The 18,701-nt window shown below is 42.2% G+C and overlaps 1 protein-coding gene across 2 annotated transcripts in view; it reads left to right on the top strand.

Annotated features, from left to right (window-relative positions):
- Positions 1 to 14,098, top strand: part of LOC133615981 (mothers against decapentaplegic homolog 6-like) — a 68,802-nt gene extending 54,704 nt beyond the window's left edge. For both annotated transcript variants that reach the window (XM_061974929.1, XM_061974930.1), the window contains exon 4: positions 13,222 to 14,098. In XM_061974929.1, the coding sequence (XP_061830913.1) occupies positions 13,222 to 13,844 (623 nt within the window). In that variant the 3' untranslated portion in view covers positions 13,845 to 14,098. The remainder of the gene's footprint in view (positions 1 to 13,221) is intronic.
- Positions 14,099 to 18,701: the final 4,603 nt, after the last annotated feature.

Genomic DNA, 18,701 nt, shown 5'->3' on the forward strand with positions numbered 1-18,701 from the left:
GTGGAAAAATATATGTTCTTAGCGCGCCTGAAATGGGCTGTCTGCACTCTCAAAGTGCATGTTGTTGCCAAATTTATTTCATATGCTGTAAACCTAGTTCATAGTTGTTAGTTTCCTTTAATGCCAAACAAACACATACCAATTGTTGGTTAGAAGGCGATCGCCGAATTTGTCCTCACTTTCTCCCGTGTCGCTGGCTGTCGTGTCGTTTTCGTCGTTTTCGCTTGCATACGGTTCAAACCGATATGGCTCAATAGCTTCAGTTTCTTCTTCAATTTTGTTTTCGCTACCTGCCTCCACACTACAACCATCCGTTTCAACACATGCGTAATCTGTTGAATCGCTTAAGCCGCTGAAATCCGAGTCTGAATCCGAGCTAATGTTGCTATATCTTGCTGTTCTATCCGCCATGTTTGTTTGTATTGGCATCACTGTGTGACGTCACAGGAAAATGGACGGGTGTATATAACGATGGTTAAAATCAGGCACTTTGAAGCTTTTTTTAGGGATATTGCGTGATGAGTAACATTTTGAAAAAAACTTCGAAAAATAAAATAAGCTACTGAGAACTGATTTTTAATGGTTTCAACCCTTCTGAAATTGTGATGTTCCCCTTTAAATAAAATGGTGAACATACGAGACAACTTGTCTTTTAGTAGTAAGTAAGCAAACAAAAACTCCTAATTTAGCTGCTGACGTATGCAGTAACATATTGTGTCATTTTTCATTCTATTTTGTCAAAATTATGAGGGACAAGCTGTACAAATTGATTATTAATCCACTTGTTCATTTACTGTTACTTTCTCTTTTAACATGTTCTATCTACACTTCTGTTAAAATGTAATAATCATTTATTTTTCTGTTGTTTGGATACTTTGCATTAGTTTTGGATGATACCACAAATTTAGGTATCGATCCGATACCAAGTCGTTACAGGATCATACATTGGTCATATTCAAAGTCCTCATGTGTCCAGGGACATATTTATAAACATAATAGTTTATAAACATAATATGAATTTAAAAAAAAGGAAAAAAGATTTTGTGACGATAAAAAATATCAATGTAATCATAGTAGTATCGACTAGATACGCTATTGTACTTGGTATCATTACAGTGTGTAGATCCACCCGTGGCATTTGTTTACATTCAGGCTGCTCGCTTGCTGTTAGCGGTTAGCTATCGTATCCTCCTACGGTGTCTAGTGAAGCATGTTTAGCTATTCCTTGTCCTGCAGGGATGATGCTTGTAAGACACTTACTTTATTTGTCGCCATGGAGGCGAGGATTAGTGATTTAGAAGTAGCTAAAGCACTGCCGACTGGGGCTGGACTTTAGCCGCTAGCTAGCGAGCCATGTCTTAAAGCACCTCTTCCTGAGGGCGTTTCAGTGTTATAACTTCACCTTTATCGTTAGTTTTTAATCCAAAATGCATCCGTTCTCCCTTTTCTGTCCACACACTGTGTCTGCTTGTAAGTACTCTGTGATTGTGCGCTGTCGAACATGCTCCTAAACCAGCAATGACACGACGTGAGGACGGCCGGGGCAGAGGGGGGTGGCGGACCGGTACTTTTCAGAGGCGGTATAGTACCGAATATGATTCATTAGTATCGCGGTACTATACTAATACCGGTATACCGTACAACCCTAGTACGAACCAAGTACACCGGGACTAGATGAGTAGATTGACAACTTGACATAAATGGGTTGTCGAGATAAACGGGATGGGTCAAATGCAGAGGGTAATTTCACCACACCTTGTGTGTGTGACTATCAGTTGTACCTAACTTTCTACAAAGATACAAATAATTGCTATTGTGACATCTAGTGGACTCATTTAGAACAGCAGTTTATTTCATTCAAAAATTTCGGCTCATTTTTATACCTAGCGAACTCGTCCCGCGGGCCGGATTAAACCTGTTCGTGGGCCTGATTCTGCCCGCGGGCCGTACGTTTGACACCCCTGGTCTAAGACGTCGACTTAAGCTGGCAACGTTTAGGAATAAAAACACAGTGGACCGAGGCTTGATGAGTTGGCACACATGGAATGGCTAGTCGACATAAATAAACCAAATTTTCAACGGTCTTAAATTTTATGTTGTAGCGGTTACTTTTTGGACATTAATTCACCACACCAACAATGTCGACAAAAGGGGTTGGCCGTGTATGTAGAGGTCAACTTAAGCGGGCGATGTTTAGTTTTAAAAACACAGTGAACTGCGACTTGATGAGTTGGCAGACATAAATTAGCTTGTCGACGTAAACAGACCAATTTTTCGTTGGTCTTAAATTCTATGTTGACAAAAGTGGTTGGCCACATATGTAGACGTCAACTTAAGCGGGCGATGTTTAGTTTTAAAAACACGGTGAACCGCGACTTGATGAGTTGGCCGACATACATTAGCTTGTCGACGTAAACAGACCAGTTTCTCGTTGGTCTTAAATTCTGTTTACAAAAGTGGTTGTCCATGTATGTAGAGGTCAACTTAAGCGGGCGATGTTTAGTTTTAAAAGACACGGTGAACCGCGACTTGATGAGTTGGCCGACATAAATTAGTTTGTCGACGTAAACAGACCAATTTTTCGTTGGTCTTAAATTCGATCTTGACCAAATTGTTTTTGTCCATGTGTGTAGACGTCAACTTAAGCGGGTGATGTTTAGTTTTTAAAACACGGTGAACTGCGACTTGATGAGTTGGCCGCCATACATTAGCTTGTCGACGTAAACAGACCAGATTCTCGTTGGTCTTAAATTCTATGTTTACAAAATAGGTTGTCCATGTATGTAGAGGTCAACTTAAGCGGGCGATGTTTAGTTTTAAAAACACGGTGAACCGCGACTTGATGAGTTGGCCGACATAAATTAGCTTGTCGACGTAAACAGACCAATTTTTCGTTGGTCTTGAATTCGATCTTGACCAAATTGTTTTTGTCCATGTGTGTAGACGTCAACTTAAGCGGGTGATGTTTAGTTTTTAAAACACGGTGAACTGCGACTTGATGAGTTGGCCGACATAACATTAGCTTGTCGACGTAAACAGACCAGATTCTCGTTGGTCTTAAATTCTATGTTTACAAAAGTGGTTGTCCATGTATGTAGAGGTCAACTTAAGCGGGCGATGTTTAGTTTTAAAAACACGGTGAACCGCGACTTGATGAGTTGGCCGACATAAATTAGCTTGTCGACGTAAACAGACCAATTTTTCGTTGGTCTTAAATTCGATCTTGACCAAATTGTTTTTGTCCATGTGTGTAGACGTCAACTTAAGCGGGTGATGTTTAGTTTTAAAAACAAGGTGAACCGCGACTTGATGAGTTGGACGCCATACATTAGCTTGTCAACGTAAACAGACCAGTTTCTCGTTGGTCTTAAATTCTGTTTACAAAAGTGGTTGTCCATGTATGTAGAGGTCAACTTAAGCGGGCGATGTTTAGTTTTAAAAGACACGGTGAACCGCGACTTGATGAGTTGGCCGACATAAATTAGCTTGTCGACGTAAACAGACCAATTTTTCGTTGGTCTTAAATTCGATCTTGACCAAATTGTTTTTGTCCATGTGTGTAGACGTCAACTTAAGCGGGTGATGTTTAGTTTTTAAAACACGGTGAACTGCGACTTGATGAGTTGGCCGTCATACATTAGCTTGTCGACGTAAACAGACCAGATTCTCGTTGGTCTTAAATTCTATGTTTACAAAAGTGGTTGTCCATGTATGTAGAGGTCAACTTAAGCGGGCGATGTTTAGTTTTAAAAACACGGTGAACCGCGACTTGATGAGTTGGCCGACATAAATTAGCTTGTCGACGTAAACAGACCAATTTTACGTTGGTCTTAAATTCGATCTTGACCAAATTGTTTTTGTCCATGTGTGTAGACGTCAACTTAAGCGGGTGATGTTTAGTTTTAAAAACACGGTGAACTGCGACTTGATGAGTTGGCCGCCATACATTAGCTTGTCGACGTAAACAGACCAGTTTCTCGTTGGTCTTAAATTCTATGTTTACAAAAGTGGTTGTCCATGTATGTAGAGGTCAACTTAAGCGGGCGATGTTTAGTTTTAAAAAAACACGGTGAACCGCGACTTGATGAGTTGGCTGACATAAATTAGCTTGTCGACGTAAACAGACCAATTTTTCGTTGGTCTTAAATTCGATCTTGACCAAATTGTTTTTGTCCATGTATGTAGACGTCAACTTAAGCGGGTGATGTTTAGTTTTTAATACACGGTGAACCGCGACTGATGAGTTGGTCGCCATACATTAGCTTGTCGACGTAAACAGACCAATTTTCCGTTGGTCTTAAATTCTATGTTGACAGAAGTGGTTGGCCATGTATATAGACTTCGACTTAAGTGGTCACTTTTTAAGGTAAGGAGTTTATCGACAAACTGTAGATGGGTTGTAGACATAAACGAGGCAGACTTACCGGTAAGCATGTTGTTATCTGCTCAGTTATGGTTAGTGTCCGCCCTGAGATCGGTAGGTCGTGAGTTCAAACCCCGGCCGAGTCATACCAAAGACTATAAAAATGGTACCCATTACCTCCCTGCTTGGCACTCTGCATCAAGGGTTGGAATTGGGGGTTAAAATCACCAAAATGATTCCCGAGCGCAGCCACCGCTGCTGCTCACTGCTCCCCTCACCTCCCAGGGGGTGCAACAAGGGGATGGGTCAAATGCAGAGGGTAATTTCACCACATCTAGTGTGTGGTACTTTAACTCTAACTTTAATGTTGGGTGTCTTTATGTTTCGAAACCAATACAAGAACACAAAGCAGCATCTTTGAGTGTACCGTATTTTCCGGAGTATAAGTCGCTCCGGAGTATAAGTCGCACCGGCCGAAAATGCTTAATAAAGAAGGAAAAAAACATATATAAGTCGCACTGGAGTATAAGTCGCATTTTTTGTGGAAATTTATTTGATAAAACTCAACACCAAGAATAGACATTTGAAAGGCAATTTAAAATAAATAAAGAATAGTGAACAACAGGCTGAATAAGTGTACGTTATATGAGGCATAAATAACCAACTGAGAACGTGCCTGGTATATTAACGTAACATATTATGGTAAGAGTCATTCAAATAACTATAACATATAGAACATGCTATATGTTTACCAAACAATCTGTCACTCCTAATCGCTAAATCCCATGAAATCTTATACGTCTAGTCCAGGGGTCGGCAACCTTTACCAGTCAAAGAGCCATTTTGACCAGTTTCACAAAATAAAGAAATTAATGGGAGCTACAAAAATCTTTTGAAATTTAAAATGAAATAACACTGCATACAAAGTTTTTTTTTTGCTTTGCGCTATGTATAAACTAAGGGTCTCAGACACACGGCCCACACCTTAATATGAAAATTTAATGTTAGTGCGGCCAGCGAGTTTTATATGAATAGCGCTTGACAGCGTCATACTTGTCAACCCTCCCGGTTTTTCCGGCAGACTACGAAATTCAGGGCATCTGTTCTCTCGAACGTGCCGTGGTGGTACAGCATTCAGCGCCCACTACAATCAGCGTGCCGGCCCAGTCACACGTTGTTTAGGGCTTTTGCTTGCTCACGTAAGTGACAGCAAGGCATACTTGGTCAACAGCCACACAGGTTACACTGACGGTGGCAGTATAAAAAACTTTAACACTCTTACTAATAATGCGCCACACTGTGAACCCACACCAAACAAGAATGACAAACACATTTCGGGAGAACATCTGCATTGTAGCACAACATAAACACAACAGAACAAATACCCAGAATCCCATGCAGCCCTAACTCTTCCGGGCTACATTATACACCCCCGCTACCAAACCCCGCCCACCTCAACCGACGCACAGAAGGGGAGGGGGGGGGGGGCTGGGTTTGGTGGTAGCAGGGGTGTATAATGTAGCCTGGAAGAGTCAGGGCTGCATGGGATTCTGGGTATTTGTTCTGTTGTGTTTATGTTGTGCTAAGGTGCAGATGTTCTCCCAAAATGTGTTTGTCATTCTTGTTTGGTTTTGGTTCAAAGTGTGGCGCATTATTAGTAAGAGTGTTAAAGTTGTTTTATATGGCCACCGTCAGTGTAACCTGTGTGGCTGTTGACCAAGTATGCCTTGCTGTCACCAACTTGTGCAAGCAGAAGATGCATATAACAAGAGGCTGGGCTGGCACGCTGTTTATACAGATTGTAACGGGTGCTAAATGCTGTACCATCATGGCACGCCCTTATTATTATTGTAAGGGTGTAAACCGGAGAATTTTAATCCCGGTAGTTTTTGGCGAGACGCACTGAAATCCGGAAGTCTCCTGGGAAAATCGGGGTGGGCAAGTATGCAGCTGAGCCGCATCAGAGTGATCAAAGATGCGGCTCCGGAGCCGCGGGTTGCCGACCCCTGGTCTAGTCTCTTACGTGAATGAGCTAAATAATATTATTTGATATTTTACGGTAATGTGTTAATAATTTCACACATAAGTCGCTCCTGAGTATAAGTCGCACCCCCGGCCAAACTATGAAAAAAACTGCGACTTATAGTCCGAAAAATACGACCTTGACCTGAACCAACCTGTGACTTGACTCTACATACCAGATAATAAAAAATTAAAAAAACGCCTTTGGAGCAAATGGTTTGAGCCACATGTCTGGTTTCTAAACCAAGTCTCCTTACACGTTGTCTTCCTGTCCAATCCTGCACTGCAAGTGTTAAAAAAAGCAGCACCTTAAAGTCCACTACATTTGCTGGATGTCTTCTTTGGGAATGGATTTAATCTGGAGCTCATAAAGTCTTGCTGTGCTTCCCCAGACCTGTTTGTGTTACTTTATTACAGGGAAGAGCATGGCCCGTAAAAGTGTGTGTGTGTGTGTGTGTGTGTGTGTGTGTGTGTGTGTGTGTGTGTGTGTGTGTGTGTGTGTGTGTGTGTGTGTGTGTGTGATTGTAGACCTGTAAAAACTCCAGACCGCAGGAGTTGCCAGCCTGGAATTCGGTAATGATACACGTGGGCCTCAAATGTGAAGTGCAATTTTGTGTGTGTGTGTACGTGTGTGAGTGTGTGTGCAGAGTATGATAATAGTTACTCTGTTTGGACCAGAACGGACAATTTGTGCACTGCTGTCTCATCACGTATTTGCATACACACAGAAAAACCAAAATGGCCATAGCACACCTAACCAAATAATAATCCCCCGTTTTGTTCATTGAAGGGAGCGGACATGGAGGGGGGTGCTCCGGTGGGACATGGCAAGAACGGGGCCAGTGGGTCTTTAAATCCTCCGCATTAGTAATCAGTGTGTGGAGAAAAAGAATGGCATCATTGAGTGTGGGAGTTAATGTGAGCTGATAGCATGAGGGCTCGTGAGGGGGGGGGGTCAAGGGTTCAGCGGCCTGCACTTGGTTGACAGAGAGCTGAATGCTTCCCACCCCTTCTTGTCTCTGCTGCGCTGCACCTTCACTCCAATGCAGGATGGGGGATGCTGAGGGATGCCCCTGGAGGAAGTGGACCGCTTTGCACGCTTCTTTCAACACATGTGTGGTGTTGAAACAAAAGGAAATGTTCGAATAGTAGGCTTGACAACATAGAAAATGGCGATACACGGTGGAGGCCGCCTATCTGACTGGCTTTTTTTATAGAAATGGCCGCTTTATGCGTTACATGTGTTTCGAGGTCAACTTACAGTAAGTGGGCACTTTTGAGTACCGTATTTTTGGGACCATGGGGCACACCGGATTAAAAGGCGCACTGCTAACGAGCGCGTCTATTCAGGTCTTTGTTTCATACAAAAGGCGCACCAGATTATTTGGCGCATTATGATTTTTTTCTAAATTCAAAACACTATGTTGTGGTCTACATCAGTTAATCCTCAACCAGGTTGAGGATGAATTTATGAACTACCGCATTTTCTCCGACTTAAAGGGGAACATTATAACAATTTCAGAAGGGTTAAAACCATTAAAAATCAGTTCCCAGTGGCTTACTTAATTTTTCGTAGTTTTTTTTCAAAATTTTACCCATCACGCAATATCCCTAAAAAAAGCTTCAAAGTGCCTGATTTTAACCATCGTTATATACACCCGTCCATTTTCCTGTGACGTCACATAGTGATGCCAACACAAACAAACATGGCGGATAGAACAGCAAGCTATAGCGACATTAGCTCGGATTCAGACTCGGATTTCAGCGGCTTAAGCGATTCAACAGATTACGCATGTATCGAAATTGAAGAAGAAACTGAAGCTATTGAGCCATAACGGTTTGAACCGTATGCAAGCGAAACCGACGAAAACGACACGACAGCCAGCGACACGGGAGAAAGCGAGGACGAATTTGGCGATCGCCTTCTAACCAACGATTGGTATGTGTTTGTTTGGCATTAAAGAAAACTAACAACTATGAACGAGGTTTACAGCATATGAAATACATTTGGCAACAACATGCACTTTGAGAGTGCAGACAGCCCATTTCAGGCGCGCTAAGAACATATATTTTTCCACGATTTCAGCATTTTAAATGTGCTGTTTTTGTCCAGTAAGATACATTTTTACGTAAAACTGTGAGTAATGAATAAAGTTTTCATCAATTAATATATTCTGTAGACATACCCTCATCCGCTCTCTTTTCCTGAAAGCTGATCTGTCCAGTTTTGGAGTTGATGTCAGCAGGCCAGGGAAGCTAGGGACGATATTCTTCTCTTGATCATCTTTGGTGGCATAAGGGACGGTAGAAGCGGTGTGAGCCAAGACATCCAGGGGGTTTAGCTCGCTCGTCTGCGGGAACAAACTGCCGCCATTGCTTGCTGTGCTACCGAGGGCCTTTGTCCCTGAATTGCTCACACACTCCGGCAGATTCAATGGGGGTCTGGCGGGAGATTTCTTTGACTTTATCGTTGGAAATCCATCTGCTTTGAGTGTCGCAGGATATCCACACATTCTTGCCATCTCTGTTGTAGCATAGCTTTCGTCGGTAAAGTGTGCGGAACAAACGACTGACCATTTCGTCGGCTTTCCCCACAGCCTCGTATTTTGAACAAATTTCGTCCAATTTCTTGCCACTTTCGCATCTTTGGGCCACTGGTGCAACTTGAATCCGTCCCTGTTCGTGTTGTTACACCCTCTGACAACACACCGACGAGGCATGATGTCTCCAAGGTACGGAAAACAGTCGAAAAAACGGAAAATAACAGAGCTGATTTGACTCGGTGTTTGTAATGTGTTTGAGAAAATGGCGGATTGCTTCCCGATGTGACATCACAACGAGAGCGAATAATAGAAAGGCGTTTAATTCGCCAACATTCACCCATTTAGAGTTCGGAAATCGGTTAAAAAAATATATGGTCTTTTTTCTGCAACATCGAGGTATATATTGACGCTTACATAGGTCTGGTGATAATGTTCCCCTTTAACTTTTCGCCTGTCCTACTGAACACACCAATAAGCTTGTTAATAGATCCATGTATATTACAACTCTTTTGTTAAAAACAATGCACATTAATGCATACTTGCCAACCCTGAGACCTCCGAATTCGGGAGGTGGGCGAGAAAATGAAAGGATTATAAGTGCTCCTTATAGTCCGAAAAATACGGTAATAAGAAGAACACAGTACGCTGAGTATTGATGAGTTGGTCGACATAGACGGGCTGTCGACATAAACGGACTAATTATTCATGGCTTTATAATTTTATGTCAACAGAATCGGTCGACCATGCATGTTGACGTCAACCTAAGCAGACACTGTTTGTTAATAGGGACACGGTAGACCGGGAATCGACATAGATTGGCTAGTCAACATAAACTGACCAACTTTTCATTGGTCTCAAATTTTATGTTCACAAAAGTGGTTGGCCATGTATGTAGATGTCGACTTAAGCGGGCGATGTTTAGTTTTCAAAACACAGTGGACCGGGACTTGATGAGTTGGACGACATACATTGGTTAGTCGACAGCACCCCCCGCGACCCCAAAAGGGACAAGCAGTAGAAAATGGATGGATTGATGGACATAAACAGACTGATTGTTCATAGATATCAAAGTTTATGTCAACACTGTCTGTGAACGGTGACTTAAGCGGGCACTTTTTAGTAACAAGAAGAACACGGTGGACTGGAACTTGATGAGTTGGTCAACACAGACGGGTTGTGGACATAAATGGACCAATTTTTAATAAGCTCTCAAATTCTACGTCGACAAAACCGGTCCATCATGTATGTCGTTCTTATCTGTGCTGTAAAGTTCAAATTTAAATGACAATAAAAAGGAAGTCTAAGTATAAGTTAATGTCAACTGAAGCTGACTCTGTGTAGTAATAAGAACAAGGTGAAACGGGCTTTAATGAGTTGGTCGACATTAACAGCTTGTCGACATAAACGGACAAATTATTCATGGCTGTCAAATTTTGTGTCAACAGAATCGGTCGACCATGCATGTTGACGTCAACTTAAGCGGACACCGTTCATTAATAAGGACACGATGGACCGGGAATTGAAATAGCTAGTTTACATAAACAAACCATTTTTTCATTGGTCTCAAATTCTATGTCGGCAAAAGTGGTTGGCCGTGTGTGTAGACGTCAACTTAAACGGGCGATGTTTAGTTTTAAAAATAGCTACACATAAATGAATGTATGGGAAACAATGCCATCCGCATTGTCAGTGTTGGGAAAATAAAAAAAAAATCACATCATTACCTTGGTTTTTTTTCCCAACAATGACTGAATTGGTCAAAAACTGAAGCAATGTTGCCACCATCAGGACAAATTATCTTGATCCATTTCAGACACCCCAATATATTCGCACCTACACATGTTATAAAGTATCATTGTAGTTTTACATGCAGAAAACATATATATAAATGAGAAATGAGCTTTGCTACGAGTTCCATCTTGAATTCAATAGTGTTTCTTACCTCCTTTTTACAAGTGCTGGCACTCACAACTTTCTTTGGCCCCATGGCGGATTATTTTGCAGTCATACTTGATTAAAAAAAAAAGTCACCAACATGTGGAATTTGTTACCATTGTATTGGTATAGACCAGTGTTTTTCAACCTTTTTTGAGCCAAGGTACATTTTTTGTGTTGAAAAAATCCAGAGGCACACCACCAGCAGAAATCATTGAAAAACGAAACTCAGTTTGTCGCAATTTTTGGATATGACTTTAAAGCATAACCAAGCATGCATCACTATAGTTCTTGTCTCAAAGTAGGTGTACTGTCACCGCCTGTCACATCACACCCTGACTTATTTTTAGTTTTTTGCTGTTTTCCTGTGTGGTGTTTTAGTTCTTGTCTTGCGCTCCTATTTTGGTGGCTTTTTCTCTTTTTTTGGTATTTTCCTGTAGCAGTTTCATGTCTTCCTTTGAGCGATATTTTCCCGCATCTACTTTGTCTTAGCAATCAAGAATATTTCAGTTGTTTTCATCCTTCTTTGTGGGGACATTGTTGATTGTCATGTCATGTTCGAATGTACATTGTGGACGCCGTCTTTGCTCCACAGTAAGTCTTTGCTGTCGTCCAGCATTCTGTTTTTGTTTACTTTGCAGCCAGTTTAGTTTTAGTTTCGTTCTGCATAGCCTTCCTTAAGCTTCAATTACTTTTCTTAGGGGCACTCACCTTTTGTTTATTTTTGGTTTAAGCATTAGTTACCTTTTTACCTGCTTTCTGACTCCCGCTGTTTCCGACATCTACAAAGCAATTAGCTACTGGCTGCCACCTACTGATATGGAAGAGTATTACACGGTTACTTTGCCGAGCTCTAGACAGCATCGACACTCAACAACAACACATCATTTGCAGACTATAATTACTGGTTTGCAAAAAATATTTTTAACCCAAATAGGTGAAAATAGATAATCTTGCACGGCACACCAGACGGTATCCCACGGCACACTAGTGTGCCACGGCACAGTGGTTGAAAAACACTGGTCTAGACCCCAGAATGCAGAGACGGCAGGCAAAGGGAAAGTACCGTTAATCCGGAAAGTATTCACAGCGCTTGACTTGTCCCACATTGATTTATTTTACAGCCATGTTCCAAAATAGAATACATTCATTTTTGTCATCAAAATTCTACACACAATACACCACAACAGCAATGTCCTCCTGTCTTCTTCTACGGTGTTTTACCTTCACGCCGAAGTCTAGTAAAAACTGCTTTCGGGTAAACTTGTTGTAAGCCCTGCCCACAGGCACAACACTGCCATTAATTTGAAATGGCAAAAAAAAGAGAAGCCAAGTTGAAAATAAAAACCTGCGGAACACACAAAAAATAACAGTGTACGCAAATATCAAGATCAGCATTGAAAACAAATAGTGACGATACAACACTCAAGATAACATACTTGCCAACCCTCCCGAATTTTCCGGGAGACTCCCGAAATTCAGCGCCTCTCCCGAAAACCTCCCGGGACAAATATTCTCCCGAAAATCTCCCGATTTTCAGCCGGAGCTGGAAGCCACGCCCCCTCCAGCTCCATGCGGACCTGAGTGAGGACAGCCTTTTCTCATGACGGGAGGACAACAGGGTGACAAGAACTAAATCATCCAGACTAGAGATAAATTGTATTATTATGTTTATCTTACCTAAAAATAAATATATTTATTAATTTAAAAAAAAAAAAAAAAAAATTTACTATATTTTGCTAAAAACATCAAAATTAATTGTATTTTTCTTTGTATTTTTTCCTGACTCCTTATTACATCCAGCCATAGAATTATACATTAAAATAAACATATTTGAAATAATTGATTTTGAATTATCATAATAATTCATTTAAAATGACCATATTTAATTATTAAAATAATTGCTTGTTTATCAACAACTTTAGCATTTTATTCATTACATTTTGAAACCCTCAGAAGCCAAGTTATGTTATATTCCTTAAGATTTATTTATGCAAGTTTGAAGTATCAATTATCTAAACACAGTTTTGTTTGCATAATTTCAGGATGTAGATATCTCTCTCTCTCTCTCTCTATATATATATATATATATATATGTATGAAATACTTGACTTGGTGAATTCTAGCTGTCAATATACTCCTGCCCTCTTAACCACGCCCCCAACCACGCCCTGCCCCACCCCCGACCACGCCCCCACCCCCCACCTCCCGAAATCGGAGGTCTCAAGGTTGGCAAGTATGCAAGAACATGAACCAAGTTCAAACCTGTCATGACATAATTATTTTCTTTTCTTTTGGCCTGACAATAAATGACATTTGAACTGACCCTCCTTCTTCTTCTCCCCCCCACCCCCGCAGAGACCGGTACCTCCCTGGGCTCCTCGTCATCCTGCGGCCGTCGCTCCCACTGGTGCAGCGTGGCCTACTGGGAGCAGCGCACACGCGTGGGCCGCCTTTATCCCGCCCACGAGCCCTCGCTCAGCGTTTTCTACGACCTACCTCAAGGCACGGGCCTCTGCCTCAGCCAGCTCCGCGCCGACGTCAACCACTGTCGCCGTGACGACCACGACACACCAGTACTTCCCAGCTACCCCGGACAAGGAGGGAACGGCGGCGGCGGCATACGAGCGACCCGCAGTAAAATCGGCTACGGCATCGTGCTGAGCCGGGAGCCGGACGGAGTGTGGGTGTACAACCGCAGCCAGCACCCGGTGTTCGTCCACTCGCCAACTCTGGACCTCCTCAGCGCCGGGGGGCTGAGCGTCAAGCGGGTGATGCCGGGATTTTCCCTTAAGGTGTTCGACTATGAGAGCTCCAGCTGGATGGCCCAGCACGGCATCGAGCCTGAAAGCCAGGAGGGGCCCTGGGACCCCCACAGTGTTCGTATTAGCTTTGCGAAAGGATGGGGCCCCTGCTACTCCAGACAGTTCATCACTTCCTGTCCGTGCTGGCTGGAGGTGCTCCTGAACACCCACAGATAGCACACACACAATATTTGCCATCTACCAAGATTTAATATAAAGTTGATATATATTTTATAACATATATTATACATGTAAATACTTGAGTCATTTTACAATGCAGCTATTTATGTATAGTGTAGTAATGTGGACAAGACAAACAAGGAAGAAGAATATGCACTTTTCATTCTTTATATATGCATTACAGAGTTTCTCAGTGTCATTTTGCAAATATAAACGCTGGTTTATGCTCTCATGATCATTATTTCAAAGTACTCCTTACACACAATAAAGCATTTGTATCAAATGAAACGATTGCTGGTTGGCTGAAGTCATTCTGTTACTTTCAGTAAGTTAAGTTCAAGTTAAAGTACCATTGATAGTCGCAAAAACAATACGTGTGGTGAAATTTGTCCTCTGCATTTGACCCAGCCCCTTGTTCACCGCCTGGGAGGTGAGGGGAGCAGTGAGCAGCAGCGGCGGCCACGCCCGGGAATCATTTTTGGTGATTTAACCCCCAATTCCAACCCTTGATGCTGAGTGCCAAGCAGGGAGGTAATGGGTCCCATTTTTATAGTCTTTGGTATGAACTCACGACCTACCGATCTCAGGGCGGACACTCTAACCATAACTGAGCAGCCTCGTTTATGTCGACAACCCATCTACGGTTTGTCGATAAACTCCTTACCTTAAAAAGTGACCACTTAAGTCGAAGTCTATAGGCATGGCCAACCATTTCTGTCAACATAGAATTTAAGACCAACGACAAATTGGTCTGTTTATAGATAATGGTAAGTAGGTAAATGTTTGAGTACTGATATTCAAAGTACTTGGGTACCTCAGGAAGGATACCAGCTGTTTCTGAGCTTAGAGGGGGGGGGTTACCCACATATGTGGTCCTCTCCAAGGTTTCTCATAGTCATTCACATCGACGTCCCACTGGGGTGAGTTTTTCCTTGCCCTTATGTGGGCTTTGTACCGAGGATGTCGTTGTGGCTTGTGCAGCCCTTTGAGACACTTGTGATTTAGGGCTATATAAATAAACATTGATTGATTGATGTTAAACTTAGGCATACTTTCAAGGTGGGGGGGGGGGGGGGGGGGGGGTGCAGCTTGCTGCAAGGTTCGTTCCCCCGGGATGCAGACGGACCACTCCGGACAGGACGTGCAGGTAGGAACATGATTTATTCTCAGAACTCGAACCAAAACAGAAAACAAGCCAGAAGAGAAACGTGCCGATTGGAGTGGACGCTAGGGCTAACACTTAGCATGGACTAGAGCATAGGCGTCAAAGTCTGGCCCGCCGTGTAATTTCATTTGGCCCTTGAGGCAATATCAAATTAACATTAGAGCCGTTCCGCCGGTATTATTTTCAGTGCCCCTCTCGAAAGTCTACCGGGGCAACCACTCTCCCGAATTTCTCCCGATTTCCACCAGGACAACAATATTGGGGGCGTGCCTTAAAGGCCAAGCCTTTAGCGTCCTCTACAACCTATCGTCACGTTTGCTTTTCCTCCATACAACCAGCGTGCCGGCCCCTATCACATGATATATGCAGCTTCTACACACACACTTAAGTGAATGCAAAGTATACTTGATCAACAGCCATACAGGTCACACTGAGGGTGTCCGCATAAACAACTTTAACACTGTTACAAATATGCGCCACACTGTGAAACCACACCAAACAAGAATGACAAACACATTTCGGGAGAACATCCGCACCGTAACACAACATAAACACAACAGAACAAATACCCAGAACCCCTTGCAGCACTAACTCTTCCGGGACGCTACAATATACTTGCCAACCCTCCCGGATTTTCCGGGAGACTCCCGAAATTCAGCGCCTCTCCCGAAAACCTCCCGGGACAAATTTTCTCCCGAAAATCTCCCGAAATTCAGCCAGAGCTGGAGGCCACGCCCCCTACAGGGGACAGCCTGTTTTCATGTCCGCTTTCCCACGATATAAACAGCGTACCTGCCCAATCACGTTTTAACTGTAGAATGATCGAGGGCGAGTTCTTGGTTTCTTATGTGGGTTTATTGTTAGGCAGTTTCATTAACGTCCTCCCAGCGCGGTAACAACACACAACAACAGCAGTCACGTTTTCGTCTACCGTAAAGCAGTTCGTCTGCCGTAAACAGCAATGTTGTGATACTCTTAAACAGGACAATACTGCCATCTACTGTACATGCATGTGTGACAATAACATCTACGGCTTTTAGCGAGTGCAGTGCACAACTGCGCACACAACAAGGAGACGAAGCCGAAGAATGAGGAAGATACAGCCGTGGCGACGCCGACGACGAGTAAGATGAAGAAATACGCTTGTAAGTTCCAAGCCGCAGCTGCGATTGGACCTGGATAGCCTCCGGGAAGAAGTAGTGGACTCCCAAGTGCTTGGCAGTGAAGATCTTCCTCAGGAAGCAAAGATTGACCGGTTTTGGGCCATGCTAGGGAGAGATGGAAGATTCCAGACTCTAGTGCATTTGATGAAAGCACTTTTGTGCGTGCCACACAGCAATGCATCATCAGAGAGGGTGTTCAGCATGGTTAGAAAAATAGTGACAGAGAATAGAACAAGGATGGACAATTCAACCCTTAACTCAACAATGAGTAGATGAGTGTTATGTGTGTGTATATGTGTAAATAAATGAACACTGAAATTCAAGTATTTCTTTTATTTCTATATATATATATATATATATATATATATATATATATATTAAAATAAATATATATATATATATTAAAATAATATATATATATATATATATATATATATATATATATATATATATATATATATATATATATATATATATATATATATATATATATATATATGTAACCGGTGGTCTTTTCCTCTCTGCGTTGTGTGGCTTTTGTGAAAAACGACCGACACCATGGATTGCTCAGCTGCACTTTACTGATAAAACAGAACACAATTGTTGTCAATAAGTTTTTGACGTCGTCGAGTCCCTCTGCCGTTATGGTGGACAAAAGGCAAGTTGGAAGGCGTGTCCAACGCATATATAAAGACAGGTGTCACCGTAATTATTGCAGTAGGAGGGACAACGAGACAATGGTTCCACATTGACAAAACCCATCCATCCATCCATTTTCTACCGCTTATTCCCTTTGGGGTCGCGGGGGGCGCTGGAGCCTATCTCAGCTACAATCGGGCGGAAGGAGGGGTACACCCTGGACAAGTCGCCACCTCATCGCAGGGCCAACACAGATAGACAGACAACATTCACACTCACATCCACACACTAGGGCCAATTTAGTGTTGCCAATCAACTTATCCCCAGGTGCATGTCTTTGGAGGTGGGAGGAAGCCGGAGTACCCGAAGGGAACCCACGCAGTCACGGGGAGAACATGCAAACTCCACACAGAAAGATCCCGAGCCCGGGATTGAACCCAAGACTACTCAGGACCTTCGTATTGTGAGGCAGATGCACTAACCCCTCTGCCACCGTGAAGCCCCACATTGACAAAACATCAAACAATATTCAGGTATTTACATGTAACTTACACATTTTGTGTAATTATAACAATAATAAAGCATTATAAAATACATTATTTACAAGACATAATGGACCCTGTTACATATATATATATATATATATATATATATATATATATATATATATATATATATATATATATATATATATATATATATATATATATATATATAATTCACTGAAAGTCAAGTATTTCATATATATATATACATATATATATGAAATACTTGAAATGGTGAATTCTGGCTGTGAATATACTCCTCCCCTCTTAACCGCGCCCCCAACCACACACCCGCCTCCAACCACGCCCCCGCTCCACCCCCGACCACGCCCCCACCCCCCACCTTCCGAAATCAGAGGTCTCAAGGTTGGCAAGTATGTTGAGTATCCAATCACAAGTTGCAATTTAGCAGGAAGCAGGAAGTGTTGCTGTTCACTTTTTTTTAACCCACAAAGAAGGAGAACAAAACGTTGATTAGGTGGCAGATATATATTTGCAAGGCCATTTTCAAGAAGGATATTTAAAGAGAAACTACATCTTGTGAGACGATGTCGGCCAACCCTGCTAGCTAGCTCAGCTGTCCCGGCCATGAAATGGGGAAATGCCCGCCATTTCCACTCGAATCAACCGACTACGAAGGGTCCCACTGGCTTATACGGCGTGGAATGGGTTGCTACAACTTGTGAGTTCAAATATTTTATTTCTTTATTTTTTCACGTTTAATATGTTTTTTGCAATTTTAATTTTGACAGTACCACATAAGATTTGTTTTAATTGCTGATGCGGGTTTATTGATTTTTAAATGCGCCAGAAAATAACCTGTTTTGTACACTGTTGATGTGTTTAAATGCAAATAGTGCGTAATTGTGTTCCTGTCTAGTATTTCTCCACCAATGGTCATGTGGTGACATAAATGATGGTATTTTGAGAGGTAATCATTGATGTCGGACATCACTGAAGGCCTAGGTGGGAATTCAATTGATTGATTGAAACTTGTATTAGTAGATTGCACAGTACAGTACATATTCCGTACAATTGACCACTAAATGGTAACACCCGAATAAGTTTTTCAACTTGTTTAAGTCGGGGTCCACCCAAATCAATTCATGGCAACATGGAAACATTGTGACATTAGCATGCTAACAAGAAGAGTTAGCATATTTCATTCACAATTTAGTGGTATAATTCTCTGCTTTTATTGCATTACATTTAAATTTATGGCAAAGAAAACGGCTAAAACGCTAATAATTAACATACTAGTACTAAACACGACTACTAATTAGTAATAAGTACTGTAAGCGCCGAGGCAGTTGTATATTGTCAGGACACTGTCAGTAACGTA

The sequence above is a fragment of the Nerophis lumbriciformis genome, linkage group LG15 (genome assembly GCF_033978685.3).
Source record: "Nerophis lumbriciformis linkage group LG15, RoL_Nlum_v2.1, whole genome shotgun sequence".
In the NCBI taxonomy this organism is placed as follows: Eukaryota; Metazoa; Chordata; class Actinopteri; order Syngnathiformes; family Syngnathidae; genus Nerophis; species Nerophis lumbriciformis.